General features: G+C 40.9%; 1 protein-coding gene across 1 annotated transcript in view; it reads right to left on the bottom strand.

The window, feature by feature from the left end:
• The window catches only part of diaph1 (diaphanous related formin 1), a 95468-nt gene that overhangs the window by 45022 nt on the left and 34016 nt on the right, over nucleotides 1-16430 (bottom strand). Inside the window, 7 exon segments of the mRNA XM_013271015.3 lie at nucleotides 6558-6566; nucleotides 6724-6838; nucleotides 8210-8457; nucleotides 8460-8760; nucleotides 10782-10961; nucleotides 12513-12577; nucleotides 15470-15585. Coding sequence (XP_013126469.2) covers nucleotides 6558-6566; nucleotides 6724-6838; nucleotides 8210-8457; nucleotides 8460-8760; nucleotides 10782-10961; nucleotides 12513-12577; nucleotides 15470-15585 — 1034 coding nt within the window.

The following is a 16430-nucleotide window of genomic DNA, read 5'->3' as shown; positions in this document are numbered from 1 at the left end:
TGCACCATGGCCCTTAGGAATAGGTAGCTTATATCGCAAAAAAGTAAACAGAGGGAGCAGCTGCCACAGTCAACTATAATCGGCTCTTTGCCTCTTTCTTCTCCTCTCTTTATCAGTCTTATTTCTCATTAACATGCTTTCTAATCATAGATACAGCCTCACTTTGACTTTCCTCCCTCCTCAGCACCAAAGTTAAAGCACTTCAAGTTGACGCTTTAGAAATCGCAAATGCACAGGCACACACATGTAAGAGAAGTGGAGGGGGAGGAAAGAGCAAGAGTATGCTGTTGTGACCAAGAGAAGGAAAAACATCAGGGAAGAGTGGGTGGAAGGATTGTAGGTGTGCATACATATATGCCTTCATCCCTGCATCCTTCCATTTCTGTTCATATTTATTTCCCTCTTGGCCTAAGTTAAAAAAAAAAAAAAAAAAAACAAGAAAAAGAAGAAGAAAAAAGACAAAAATCGCACAACTGAGGACACTTAGCATCTGTAACAAGCTTTAGAGCTTATCACCAATCCTTCAATTAAACACACACACACACACACACACACACACACACACACACACACACACACACACACCCCCCAAATGTGCTGGAAACACATACACACAGATTTTTTCAACTGCTGCACAGTTGTCATATCACTGGGAACATTTAAAATGCTAATGGTAGTGGGATGCGAGACTGGGATGCTGGCAGGTTGGCTTCTGGCTAACTGACCAACTGGCTGGCTGCTTGGGAGAGGAGCCGAGTGAAGCGTAGAAGGCCTATTCTGTCTAAAAACAGGATAATCTCCAGGAAAGAGAAAAGGCAGCAAGGAGATTAGGCACACACAGCAGTAATGCTAGGGCATAAGTACACTTAGCTCATTTGCATGTAAAACAGTGGGGAGAGAGCTGTAACGAGGGAGGGATGGAGGGAGGAATGAAATGAAGAGAATGAGTGGGACAAAACTGTGAGAGAGTGTGTGTGTGTGTGTTTGTGTGAGCATGCTTACATGTGTATGCATAAGCGTATGCTTCTGTTTGCGCATACAAGTGAGCTGTTGCAGTTGGCAGTGAGAACCAACGTGAGCACGCACAGATGTGTTTGAACCTGATAAGGCCTGATGAATAAGCCGCATTTTGCGGCTGTTCCGTAACCATAAAGAGTATGAATAAGGGAACGATTGCTATTGACGAACTGAGAATACACATCGAGGCTTAGAGACAAGCAAAGCCAACCTGATGCACCGCTGCTGTTGAGGGCTTAAGAGGTATAGTTTGGATTTAAACTTAAGCACTGGTAGACAAACACAAAAAAACCAAACATAACCTATAAACATCAAATCCGTCATTTGAAGATCACACCTGCTCATTGAAAAGCTAGAAAATATTTTGGTCTAAATATGGGATATGGGCGCCGTTTAGACAATTCTGTCTATGATTAGCATGACCATATTCAAGTCACTGCAAATGATGTGGTCTGATATCAAAATGTGTCCTCAGCATGGACTTGAAGGTTTGCAACAGAATGTGAAGCACTTGGGATGAGAGTACCAAATCTTAAGTTTGGAGCATAAGATCAACAAGCAGCAACAATATACAGAGACCTTCACCTACTAAAGTGGTTGGTCCCCAAATGCTCTGCAGGATGGATGGGCTCACCCTTGGAGATGGGCAAACAAACCCATCATACCCTTTCACATTAAAAGGAGACCGGGTTATCCTTACACTGACTGGAAATGCTGTTCGGGAAAAAATATTTGTCTAATTTGAAGATCCAGTGGGACTCTAGTGAATTACTAGAAAATGGACAGATTGGAGCTGTTTAGATTAGTGCACTTCACAGGTACCACTGTATGAAGAGCCACAGTTATTCAATCATGTAACTATTTGTAGCAAAAAGGTTGAGACAGGAGATATAATTAGAGAAATGGCTACATCCAGAAATGAAATGGATAAGGAAGAATAGAAGGAAAGTGTGGTGTGATATTTTTTCTGTGCTCCATACACAGCATTAGTGACCCTTGCATTAACCCGCTTCTCTTTATGTAACCCCAACCTGAGCACTGCACAATTAACAAGACCTGTAGTAGGCTACACAAGTAAAAACATACACACAGAGATATACCCATACTCAATGAGAAGTTAAAACATATTGCACACAAGCTTTTCAAAGCCAATACTAATTTAGCACAACTGCACAGGCGTACACAGGCATGCACAAACACTTTTATGTCTTCATTCAGTATGCCCATCCCTCATTTACTCATCTAACTGGCTTGTTAGTACATCTTTTAAACAGTCTCAGGAGACTGCAGCTCTGACGCTCAATAACCCATAAACCACCATCTAAAACTCTGCCTAATTATAAATAATCATACATACAATTAAACACATACACTGAAGAGCTCGAACATTTCTTGCCCTTGACCTAGAGAACAGGCAGCGGTGCAAAAGTAAATCATCTTCCATAACTACGTTCTATTATAATACTCTATTATAGGGAGATCATAGTGAAGGTATCCATTCAGTTTTTCCATCTTCTCATCTGAAATGATTTTCATGTCATGAGGCCTGTCACATCTGAAGCAGTGACTACTTGCCAATTAGATGTGAAATTAGAAGACACACTAAACTGCCCCCCCCCGACAAACTGTCTTTGGCCTGTGTTCTCAAAAAGGTTCAAAAAGGCAAATTTAGACTGACAATCATGTAATCACACAGCTGCCATTTTTTCTACCAGTCAAGCAATCAGACTGTTGTAAACAACTGTGCTGTAGGGGCAGGAGTCTTCTTAAGTCATTTCATTAGTATGGAAATATTTCTTCAACTTGCAATGACCTTGAGCCCGTATACTGTAACACAAACAAGTAACAAATGTTGTGAACTCTGTCTAGCAGAAGATGTAATGATCTAATCAACACGGCATCATCATTCTCCATGGCTCTTGGTCTTTTATTGCTGATATATTACATCTCTCATCCCTTTAACTGATTGGTCTACAACCCTGGTGAGGGCCCCAGGCATGCATGCAAACAGACACGTGCACACACACACACACAGACACACACACACAGCAGGCACTTTCTTGCTGATTTCTGGCTCATTAAAGTGAAAAGTGAACAGAGTAGACCCCAAGTTAAAACTCAGCTAATACGTGCATGCATTGACACACAAACACCTACAGAGAACACATACACACACCTACAGAGAAGGAAATTGATTTCGTCAGAACACAGGGAGATCAAAAGGCTTATTATAATTGGTCTGTAAATGTGGCTGAGCTCACCCACCCACTCTCTCGAGCACACCAGCATACAGGGACCCTTGTGCTGACAAACATGCATTCATCCGCGATAAACGTTTTTGTAATTTATAGAAAGTGAATGCGATACATAAAGGTGCAGTTATATGTGTAGGTGTGTTATGCAGCGATACACAGTGGATAGCATGACAATGGGCCTCCTTAGGGTGGGAGAATCTCCACCATAATGACAAATGAGGACGACATACCACAACAGAGCACAGAAACACAGCAGTCGAGACTGAGACAGAAGAGGTAAGGGCGTAAAGGCTGGAGAATTGGGATATGAAAATGATCCTCCCATTATGAGGATTAATAACTATATATGCTCCTGGCCCTTTTCTCTCCCGAATCAAATTAATCACCACCGCTCCCCCTAGTCCAGCCTTTCCCTCTGCTCAAGCTTCTTTTATTTCACCCACCACCTCCTTTCTGTCTCCCACTCTCTCTCTCATTCTTCCGCTAATTGGGGTATCTGAGGTGCCGACTTCAAAAGGCACCTGCTATCAAACACGCTGACTGCAAAAGTGAAAAAAAAAAGGACAGTTCAGGTTATATATACTAATACTAGATGAACAGTGTCTGAACTCTGGTATTGTCACTGTCCACCTGCACTTTTCCAAAAAAGTATTCATTAAAAAAAAAGGAAACATTTTTTTTGATCCTCCAATAGTATTAGTTTAAAAAATGAATTAAGAAAAGAAATAAAAATAAGTAGAAAACCAAGATAAGCATTGTTTCTCACTTTGAAATGCTTAAGGGAGAATGTGCCAAAAAGTCTCCTGCCAAAACTCCTTTATACTACACTAACAACTTTAAAGCCAAACATAGGTCACAGTCTGATCTTTGTACAAGCCTTTACACTTGCATACAACAATAAGGGAAAAAAAAATAACTTTCTGGCAGTATAATAGCACTAGTTCTCCACTAATACATCAGTAGAATGTGGGTAGTTACTTATTAGTACATTTTGGTGATGATTCTAAATAAAGCTTACAAAAATCAATGTCAAGCTGTAAAGCTTTACAATGTAACAGTGAAGTGTCTCGTACCAAGACCAGCCAAACTCCACAGTTACATGATAAAGTACAGAATGCATTCTTAGTGAAACAAAGACACCAGTTACTTTAAATGTACCTCAAATCATAATATCAGGCACTGCAGAATCTCAAACACTTAAACTACCTTTAGCTGCAGACAAATTTTAACATAACTGATATTGCTGCAGCAAAATCCAGCTTAAAGTGGACAATTAAGATCACGTCACCTGATCTAAACCACAAAGTTTTCGCTTATCTCTGAAATTTGTGCAGCATTGTGGCATATATTTAGTTAAATTCTGACATTCACTATCTAAAGAGAAAGAAGACTGATAACAGGCCTAAGCCGATTTCCTGAACTTCACCCTGTTTTCAATGCGAGTAAACAGATATATAGAGAACAAAAAGGGAAAACATCAAAAGTTAAATTACATTTCCATACATTTTCATATCTCTGTCCAGACAAAACAATTTATAGGTGAGCTAAATCTGTTCTCATGTCTTATGGATGCAAAAAAAAAAAAAAAACAAAAAAAAAAAACAAAGCTAGTTGCCATATTTTAAAGCATTAAATCTTAGGGTGAAGTCGTGTTGAGGTTAGGTGTATGATAGGATTTTGGATAAGGTTAGACAAGTAGCACTAATGCTTAAGCATAGAGTAAATCTCCAGAAAATAAATGTTAGTTTGTGTAATGTCCTCTAAAGTCATGGATACACAACTGTGTTAAAGAGCACGAGTGTGTGAAAGTGTTGAATTTTGTCCATGAGAGCTGTGTGCAGCCAGAGGGCGTGTCTCCCACCATCAGCTCTCTGCTCTTCGAGCATGCAGCAGAGGTCAACACCTCTGACCCTGCCCTGAGCGCACTACCCGCCCCCCTGTGTTGTTTTTCTGTGTGGGTGTCTGTGTGCTTGCAAAATCCAGCTGCTGGGCAGCTGATGGAGAAAAGGGTCAGAGAGGGTCAGCGGTGGCTCAGTGTAGTGTCGGTCTGTTTTTAGTGGCTAACGAGGAATGGACGGCAAAGGAGGAGGAAGAAGAGGCAGATGAGGAAGAGTGAATCTGCGGTCTCAGAGGTAAAGGGTAAGAAGGGTGAGGTCAAAAGGAATGTCGATCTTGAGGGGTGTATTTAAGCAATTATTTATTTATTATTTACATGCCCACTAAGTTGGTTGTTTGATACTGATAGGCATGTGCTATGACAAATACAGCAACATATATGGAAAAGAGACAGCATAGAATAAATTGATTAAAAGGGCACAAATTCCCAATTTAGTCCCAATGAATGTTTTATTTGTAACTATCAAAATAGATTCAAAACACGCCCAGGAAATCAACAACTCCCCACCCCTCACCCACACAGGCAGACATACAGACAGGTGTGTGGCTATGAAAAGGCCACGGTGTCTTTATACCCAGCACTCAGGAAAGGTTATTAGACATCATCCAGAACAGGCGGCTGTCTTGGCCAATAAAAAGAGGAGGCATGGGCGCATGGGCCAAAGTGAGTTGGGGAGGGGTCAAATTATGGAGTGACAGGCAGGCGTTAGAACTTGCCATACAGGTGAATGCAGATGGGACAGCTGCCAACCCTGACATTTAAGCCACATCATGAGCTAGCATCAGCCAAGCGTGCAAGGACCCTCCTGTTTATGTATATGATATGAGCAAGCGCTCGTGCATGTGTGCGTGTGTGCGTATTTGACATGTGTTCAGACTGAATGTGAAGGTCAGATGGCCTTAAACGCACAGCACATACTGTCCGGGAGTTCCGGGTGTCCTGGTTATGATTTGAATATGGAGGAGTTGGACCAGAAGGCTCTGTGACACTGGGACAAGGTGATAGGAGTGGACAGGTGTGTGTACACCCATGTGTCAGCGCTTTGTGCCAGGACAGCAGGTGGCAAGTCAAAGGACATCAGTGACCTTCTCCTTATTTCTCCCTTTGTTCATTCTCCCTCTATGACCCCAAGTACCAATGCATCTCACCCAGTAGTGAGTCTCAACAAAACAAGTCACGGGCACATTGGGGAGATGAACACATATACAGATAAAGGTGTGATTGGTTTATTCATGAACTAATGTGAGATGCTGTTTTGACATGGCATTTATGAATAATATATGTGCAGTGTTTCCTCCAAGGAGAAAAAGAAAAGGTGAGAAACGCTGGACAAGATGTATGAAGAAAGGACTAAAAGAAAAATGGAAGTGTGCATCTGTTATTCTTACCTTTAGTGGCTGATGGAAGCAGAGCAGGAAGATCGAAATAGACATGAAGCCCATTAGAGAGGGGGGCAGACGTGGGAGAGGAGAGAAGCAAAGTAAGGCATTGTTCATTATTATGAAACACAATATGATAAAAGTGAGCAGTTAAAAAGACAAGTTGCACACTTACTTTTTGTCTGCGAAGAAAACGTTAAGGTAAGTTTGGCAAAGAGTTCGTTATTTTCAAATTGGTCTTCTTTCGCCTTGATCCAGAAGCTATTTTCTGAGAGGTCCTCAGGTCCGATCTAAAAGAGGAAGGGGTCATGTTTAAGGTGTGAAAGAGAGGGCCACTAAATGAGTAACAAATTAGTTGTGTTAGATAATGATAACAAATTGACTCAATTTTCATAAAAATTGGTCATCTATGCACCTTGTGAACAATGAGGAGATAAAGAAGCTCATTAGAAGAAAAGGAAGCGGCAGTAGTGTGAAAATAGAGGGAGAGGAGGAGAAAGGAAGAAAGACACAAAGGGCAAATAAGTACTCATTTTCGTTAATCGTCCCACACTGTCTTGACCAAAAAGCATCTATAGCTTCAGAGCCTTGTGCACCAAAATGCAAAGACTTCTACTTTTTCCCTCCCCCCATTTGGTGCTTTCTCACAATTAACTTTGCATACATTTTCTTCACTTTCTAAACGCTCTTATTAAAAAAAAGAGAAAAAGGGAAATGGAGAGCAAGTGAGAAAAAGTGGTAGTAAATTTACAGATATCAGGCCTTTCATTATGGACAAAGCCTCAAGGATGGGTATAGGACAGAAAAGAGAGTAAGGAAAGGAAATGTGATATGGGGATGAGCTTAAGGAGCAAGAAAGAAAGCAAGAGAGCATGCAAAAAGGAGGATGAGACCAAGCCTGGAAAAAAAAAAAGTTAATTTAAATTACAAAAGAATACTGTCCTTTCTAGCAGCAATTTAATTATCTTTCAGTGGTGCAGTTAAAAGAAGAAGGCTTATTAAAAAGCAATTTCTGTGACATCCTCGTCAAACACTCTCACCAGAGAGAAAGTGAGGGAGAGAGAGAGAAGCTAAATGCTGATGAAGTCTGTTGAAGCCATTAAACAGTAGCTTTAGGCTAAAGAAAGACAGAGGGCCGTTTTGATGTTTTAACCATCACAGATGAGAGGGAGGAGAAGAACATGAGGCACATAGTCATGAGATACACGTATGAATGCAAGTCACTTTAGGTCAAGATCCCGCTGTTTAAGCTCCACTTTTCATTTTTCGCACGCTGTGACATACAAACTGAATTATTTAGATTGCCTGCCCATTTTTACTCAACCAGTTTGTGTGATAATGAGGAGCTGAATAACAGCGTGTTATGTTAGCTGACAAGCAACACATTTTGAAAATTGGCATGATTTTTGGCATCAAGACAGAAGATGATGATCAAAAGCAAAGACAACTTCTTCTATTATGCTTTATTTTTTGGGCCATATTCAAACATATGTGGAAGGAATTACCCACGCTTTAACTTGTATTTTAAGTAATCTTGGTTAATCTACAATGAAAAAAAGTGTGAGAAACCACCTGCATTGCCTTTTACTCAAAATTTGCAGTATAACATAAGTGATGGACAATTGAAAATTAAAAACAGAGTGAACTGCTGTAAGACTGACCTTACTCCAGTTGGCTCTCTTCAACTGAACCTCAGGCTTGTACTCCTTCTTAGGCTTGAGCCCAAATGGCAGTGCTGGTGGTGCAGGGGCACCCCAGCCCCCCATGCCAAATGGTGAAGCCATCCCTGGACATGGGAGTGGAGGAGGAATACCAGGACCTCCAGGTGGTGGGGGTGGTGGTCCCATCCCAGGTAATGGTGGAGGCGGTGGTGGTCCTGGCATGCCAGGGAGGGGTGGAGGCGGTGGGGTCCTGGCATGCCAGGGAGAGGCGGAGGCGGTGGGGGTCCTGGCATGCCAGGTAAAGGGGGTGGAGGTGGAGGAGGTGGAATACCAGCATGACCCGGTAAAGGAGGAGCCTGCGGGGCTTGGGGAACAGTTAAGTTTGCATGCCCTGGTAGAGGTGGTGGAGGTGGAGGTGGAGGCATACCTGCATTTTGGCCTGGCAGTGGAGGGGGAGGTGGCGGAGGGGGAAATACAGGTGTTGGCACAGGAACGGTAACAGTGACCACCTTAGTTTTTGCCTCTTCCAAGTCCTTCGACAGCTTTTCAATCTAAAGGGAAATAAGCACATTTAACACAAATAATGATACAGGTTTTTACAACTATTTAATGCTGTGATTACACTTTACCAAAGTAATGCCATTAATACATAGGTTTTTTTGAAAAATAAAACGAGTCATTGAAATGTTTATTTGCTTGCCTAATGAATATTGTTTGTTAATAACTGTGTCGTAGTCTCCTGTCGGTTTACATAAGTAAGCCCATTGCAAAATGTGATTAGTATCCCTGATGACAAGTCAATAAAATGTCCTATGTTGCTGGAATTTACATTAATTTTAATATTGAACATTTTCATATTTGCAAGTTTTACTTCCAATATAAAGACAAGAAAGGAAACAAAAATAGGGAAGCATGATCAGAGCCTGGGTCTGATAAAGTTTCATGAGAGATTGAGACAAATGAGGCACATAGAGAAAACCATAGCAGGAAGGAATTAAGTCCACAGAAAAATTCAGAAGAAAAACTTTTAAAAAGGAAGACAAACTTCTGAATTATAAATTGGCTGAAATCAATTTTTCATTTCAACATTAAAATACTGACTACAGTATTTACATCAGTGAGGTGACAATTCTTGAGAAAACTGCCCAAGTCATTAAAGTTGGCAGCTAATAAGAGGAGATAATGGTTCTGATGGAAATCTATGGATTTAGTATCGGGGAGTTTATTTCCTTTATAGGTTCTTAGGTGTATCAAGTGTACATAATGTGTATGGGTGTGTGAAAGAATGTCTGTATGCAGTGTAACAAATTGTCCATGTCATTCCCTTGGACTTTGAAAGGAAGACAGTAACAGACAAAGAGGTTCTGAGGCAGGATTTCTTAGTGAGGCAGCAGATGAAAAATTGGGCACAGCATCACACGAAGGCACAGTGAGAGATCTCTACATGTGAAGAAATCTTCGATGGGCAGTACCTCAAACACAGACAAAGTGAGCCATCTTAGTATGAGAAGCTTGTTTGATGCCTGGCTCGTGATGCTGTTAATGCTTTGGACAACTGTGTATGTGTGTGTTTGTGTGTGCATGTTTGGGCTTTTGTGTAGTGAGATGATGACTCTGCTGGCACCAGCCGCACTGGATGAAGCTCATTTTGGAAGTTGTGTTGGTCTCTAACCGACAGATAAACACAGGCACACACACAAACACAGGAACATCATCATGTGGTTACGAGCACACATGCACAGAGGCAGACTGTTCTGGGTCACTTGGTGTGTTTGTTAGTTTGGGTGTCACTCTGAGGCAGAGTCCAGCTGGTGTGGCAGCAGGACACTGACAGCCAAACAATCCTCATCTTTGCCTCCCTACTGTATATGTGTGTGTGTGTACGTGCACACAGACACACAGCGTGTTTATCTTGGACTTAAAAATTCTGTTTTGCCCATCGCCATCATTTCCCTTTCTTCTGCTTTCTTTTTAAAAGTTAGTCTTTATAGTCTCATTCCCCTACTTTCCATGTTTTTCATTGAGATTCCTAATCTGTAAAGGATTTGGCCTACTCTTACAATATAATGTTAGTTCTTTCACTTTTTTTTATGCCAATTGGCAAAATAATTCAAGGCCAGGGGCTTCTGTGTTTGTGTAGGTGTGCATTGATGTTGCAAAACTTTGTGGTGCTTAGACTTACAATACTGTGTTTCTCCAAGCCTTGAATATTTTACTTCATGCAGCTTTAACATTCATTTTGTGTGTGTGACCTTCCAGCACATTAAACAGCACTGATTCGATTATCTGACTCAGTCTTTATTTATCCTGTCCTTAAGTTTTGTTTGCTTTTACAAAAAAAAAAAAAAAAAAAAACTGGCAAGAAACAGTGATGCTAATATTATATGAGGTGCTTGTGCCAGTCAACTTGTCACAAAGAAGTTTGACACTGGGTTCTACATGACTTTACTTCACTGTGCAGTTGGGATCAATTTTACATATGTAAATGTGAGAGGAGTTAATACACTAAAATGCAAACATCTTATACTTAAAATCACCTCTATACAGATTGTGTGTATAGGTTTGTGTGTACCTGTGTTTTCAAGTTGCCTAGCTGTTCCTGTAGTCCCTGGTTTTCCTTTTCTCGCTCCTGCTTAGATGTGGCAAGCTGTTCCTTCTCTTGGCTCAGGTCCTGCAACTTCTGTTCATAGTCGCTCTCCAATTTCTTCAGCTCCACCTGCAACTCGTGGCGTGCCGTCAATTCTGCATCCAGCTAATACATATGTAAAGGGTCATAGTTAGAAACAGACTGTCTTAGTTATCCTAAAAAGCGATGGATAAATGGCTTTACAATTTTTACGTAGTGGTCAATTTCAAGGTTCTTTATCCTCACTTTTTTCTCAATTTTCACTGAGGACACTTGTCTCACTCGTTTCTGGATTGCATTGTCTTATTACTGTGAAAGTTCTCGGCCTAATATGTTTGCAATACATATTCAACCACATGCTACTAATTTTAAAAAGCGTGAACATAACATTACAAAATTAATAGTTGCATACTTAAGCATAAACTCTAATGCAAATATTCTTTAGTATTCTCTGTTGTGCTTAACAGAAGAGAATACTTAACACTTATCCAGACCTACAAAAAGCATCCAACATGACAAGTTTTTATGCCCTGGATTTTGTGGCAAATGAAACAGGCAGCAGTCTCCATATTTCAAAGACCTGTTGAATCCATTTCTTAGTCTAGAGCCTTCAGTTTCATTGTATAATTCACACTGCAAATTAGTATCAATTACTGAGTTAGGATGCTTGAGTGCATTTGTATGAACTCACTTCTCACTTTTATTTCAAACCATTCACCTCCATGGGGGAGAACCAAAAACTACTTGCATTAAGAAAAAAAAAAAATCTCCCATGTATAAATTTGCACAGATTTTTCAGTCAGGACACTTGACAAACAGGATAAGAGTATTTAAAGAGATGAACACATGAACACACAGACACACATGGCTGTTTAATTTGCAGACAGCAGATCCGTTACTCCCGCTGTCATCCTTTTTCCTAATTCCTGCCAAAGAGACTGCCTGCAATTACCCCATCATGCACAACTAGAACTGTGGTGTGTGTGTGTGTGTGTGTGTGTGTGTGTGTGTGTGTGTGTGTGTGTGTGTGTGTGTGTGTGTGTGTGTGTGTGTGTGTGTGTGTGTGTGTGTGGTCAATGAAAATGAATCCAATGTTGCTGAAGTAATGGATGCTTTTGTGGATGTGGCACATTCAATTGATATGATCCCGTGTGAGACTGCACGTCTTTATATGTGCATGAATGAAGGCTAGTTTGAGCTCTCTCTTTGCAATTATGCTGTCACTGAGACAGAAACATCAGGGTAGCAGCACACCACTATCAAGGCATTTACCCCTCTTGTGTGAATGCATGTGTGCTGTGTACGTTTTCTGCTTGCCTGTAAGAATACTTATCTGTCAGGTGGCTGTTAGACATATGTATGCTTATTTTCTTAGTCACATTCTGCACCCCCCCTCCACCAACATCTCCCCCCCCAGCCCATGTCAGACAAAACAGTGGTTGCACAGAATTTCATTTCAATCCCATTGTGTTTGCATGTGTAAGGGGAAATGTTAGCTTTGACAATGTGTGATTTTCTTTTCTGTCTAATATGACTGTAATCGCTTGCAGGCCTCTGGGTTGATCCGTTAGAGTGTGCGTGTGTGTGTGTGTGTGTGTGTGTGTGTGCGTGTGTGCGTGTGTACATGTGTGTCAGGTATTCCCATCTATGTATGTGTATAATCTGTTTGTATTTCACCTTCTTTTCCAGTTCAGAGGCTTTTGCTTCGCTGGTTTCCACCTTGGTCTTGTCCACCATATTGTCTGGGAACAAAAAAAAGATAAGGACAGAGGATAGGAGAAGATAAGGAGGAAGAGAGGTGGTAGATAAGATAAGGGTCTTGACAGCACACCTGCACGTGTCTGACCGTGAAGACATCGTACCTTTCAGTCTGGCACATGCTGTGTGTTCACATGAATTTACAAACAGATGCGCACGCACACACACATCCCATCTGTCTCCCTATTTTTTTCTTCTTATCACACTACTCCACGTTAAGATCTGAGACGATTGTGGAGGCATCTCATTACAATCTGATTCTTTGTGTTGCATGCATGCTGCTTCTACACAACATTAACTGCTAAGCCTTTAGTACATACACCTTTGTTTGACAAAAGGTCAGAGCCCATCAATTTCTCTCCGCGAAACAACGCTTTACTTAGAATTCTTACAGTTACCAAGACTGATAAAATAAAAGACAGATAATGTCTTACTTCCAGACTATTTTGCAGGGGACAGGGTGAGAAGGACACAGACTGACCAACAGGGTACTTTTACAGAATAATTGCAGGGTCTACAGGTGGTTCAGTGCTGAAGGGCTTAACAAGCATGTGCAGTAAAAGAGCTAATTAACATGAAGATGAATGCCACAATGTCACAGGATCAAAGAAAGCTAATCATGATGCCCAGGAGGGAGAGGATCAAGCAGAGAGATAGAAAAGATAGAAGGCTGTGAAAAGCTAAAATAGAAATTGAAGAAATTATGTGAACTGAAACGTGAACCCTACAGACTGGAAATGTGAAGTGTGAATTAGAGCTGGGCGATATGACCCAAAATTCATATCTCGATATTTTTTAGCTGGATGGCGATATAAGATATATATCTCGATATTTATTTTCTTTAAGCCATAAGGTAAGAACAAAAAGAGAGTTTAGTCAAAGCTGTGTCCCAGATGTCACACAGGCACTTTTATTAACATACAGCGTAGATGTACATGAAGAATTTACTCTAATAAATTATCAGCGTTTATTAAATAATAATGCTCCATAAATAAAAGAACACAATGTTGTTTTTGTGCATAACAAAAAGCTCACAATTGTGCAGTCAAAATGTAAACTAAAAGATTCTGAGCATAATAACAAAGAGACAGATTTCACAGCTGCTCCCAAGTTCTACTGCATGACTGACAGCCTGCAATTTGAAATCCTCTTAACCGTGTCTCTGCACAGGTGCCATTTATGGTCCTTATACACACACAATACGGTAATATTACGTTGAAGCACAGTACGTATCACTCCGCGAGGCTCCACTACGGTAGCCGTAATGCTCCGACAATCTATCAAGCGGTGCAGCTCCGTAGCTCACCAAAGTCGTACTGAAACATTTTTTGACAGATTGCTGTGCGCCGTCTAGCACATGAAAAACTGTTCGCGGTCATCAAGCACAACCAGAATTCATACATAATGCGCGCGGTCAACTTTTGAGAGAATGAAAGGATTTCAGGCCGTGCATGGCGTTAGCGTGGTTAGCTCGTTAGCGTGGTTAGCTCGTTAGCGTGGTTAGCTCATTAGCGCGGTTAGCTCTCTAACACATTGACGCCGTCCAGCCCCAAGCATGGGGCAATCCACGGTAACACGGAGATTTGCCGTGTTCATCTTGTCGTTGTCTGCAGGTGAAGCTTTGGGGGAGGAGGGGGAGTTGTTCACTGAAGGAGAGACAAGGCCCAGTAACGCAGCGTAGAGACAAAAATGGACGGAAGAGAGGCAAACTTACGGCTCCACAAGTATAGTTATAACGTAACATAGACTATATCGATATAAACGATATTGTCACATCTTATATCTCGTATGAAAATATATCGATATTTTTAAAAAACTCGATACATCGCCCAGCACTAGTGTGAATCTTCAGCTGCAATGAAAATTGGGCTGCAGAAAAAGCAGCTGAATCTTTGAAAGATACTGCATATCTATATAAGCAAGCAAGCAAGGCAGGCAAAATGAAACTGAACGATTTTCGCAGTTGAAAGAACCTCACAATAATATACTTACCCACATAAAAATTACAGTGTGCATTTGTGTACAAGTTTATTGTGCAATGGATTTTTGTGTGTGTGTGTGTGTGTGTGTGTGTGTGTGTGTGTGTGTGTGTGTGTGGGGGGGGGGGGGGGTGTAATGGTAGCTAGGCTAAATGGGACAAACTTCGAATAGAGAGCACTAAGGGTGACAGAATGTAGGAAAAAACTGTGCTGAATTTCAGAGTTCAAAGAAAAACACTAAATAATGCATGCAGGGCAGAATTGGGCTGCTTTCCACCAATAATAACTCTGGCAGCCTTAAAGGAGGCCAGCCAGCTTGTGTGTGTCTCAGGACACATTTAGAAGCAGTGCAATTAGAGCCTCCTGCGGTGAGCAAAGGAAACCTGCCATAAAGAGCACTGAACTCCTGAGACATGGCCCACACCTTTATTTTGTTGTGGTTTAGGTTACTAAAGTCATTGTTTACAACCACCTCTCAAGTCAGCAAATCCAAGTGCACATATACTAGTGCTCACCACTTAACTTTCCAAAAGAACTAAACTGAAATTCATACCCATTTCAAACACCAATTTACTTTTTACTGCATTTTAATGTTTTTTGTTAAATGTATGGTATTAATACATTTAAAACCACGCCTACCAAACCTAAAAGTTACCATGTAAGCAAATTCAAACTTTAGAACAACTGAGTGAAAAAAGTCACTTGAAAAATTGTGCTAAAACCTCTAACACAATTTACCCCAAACTAATGCAGACTCACTCTCTGGCGCCACCCTGTGGTGTTTCTGAGACTCGTGCTAAGATGTAAATGAATGGATGAGGTATACTGCCATTGATACCAACACAGCAACTGTGGCACTGGGGGCAGGAACATGTATGTTTCTGTTTAACAACCCACCTATCAAGCCTTCGATGTTGAAGCTGAGGTTACGACACTTGAAGTCAGGGTCTGTTCCATTCCTGTGCAGTACGATCTGAGAAATACACTCATCTATCAACTTGTAGTATTGAGGCCTGCGGGAAACAGGGAGAGATGGGTTTACAGACAAATGGATTAGGAGAGAGAAAGAAATAAAGAGAGCCATATGAGGATAACATTTGATGAGAGGACAGGGAAAATCAGAACTCATGTGTGATACTTGGAAAAAACAAAACTGTCACACAGAATACACATATTTCATAAGTTTCAACAAATGTATGTGGTTAATGATACCAGTCTCAAACCAACTGCTCTATAAGAAATCTAGCACATATTTTTTTTAGGACTGGACTGACAAAGAACAAATAAGTTCATCTGTGCAGACAAATGTGTGCACACACATCCTTTGTCACTTTGTCTTAGCAACTGAGATTGGCTGTCTGTGTGAGGATGACAGTTTGAGTTTCTTGTCACAAAGATTGATTGTGTTCAAATGTTTTCGTGAGAGTGTGCTGGTTTATGCCCAGCGCCCCATGTCTGATGAAGCCAACTTCACACAGACACTCAATTTTGGAGGTGTCTTATCCCCTGACCCCATTAGATGCTGGCAGAGTCAAAACTCAATACTTTATTTATTCTGTCTCCTTCCCTCACTGGTCTCTCTCTTAGTCACTCTGCCTTTGTCTAACACTTATTCCACTCCTATACTTTAAAGAGTTTTTTTTTTTTTTTAAAGCTCAGCTTTATCCATGGAGCGAGAGAGACATCTAGTGTCATTTTTTAAAATTGTTTAAGCGAAAAGAAATAAATTTGTATTTGGCTGCATCTGAACTCTGTCATTCTTCATGAGGTCAAATTTATTACATTTAGACATGGGTTTAATCAGACAAGGCAGTTTTGGTTGTTCCAAACCTATATTTGGGTAAATTACAATCAAATG

This window comes from Oreochromis niloticus, linkage group LG2 (genome assembly GCF_001858045.2).
Source record: "Oreochromis niloticus isolate F11D_XX linkage group LG2, O_niloticus_UMD_NMBU, whole genome shotgun sequence".
Classification (NCBI taxonomy): Eukaryota; Metazoa; Chordata; class Actinopteri; order Cichliformes; family Cichlidae; genus Oreochromis; species Oreochromis niloticus.
This window is presented reverse-complemented; position numbering and strand designations above follow the sequence as displayed.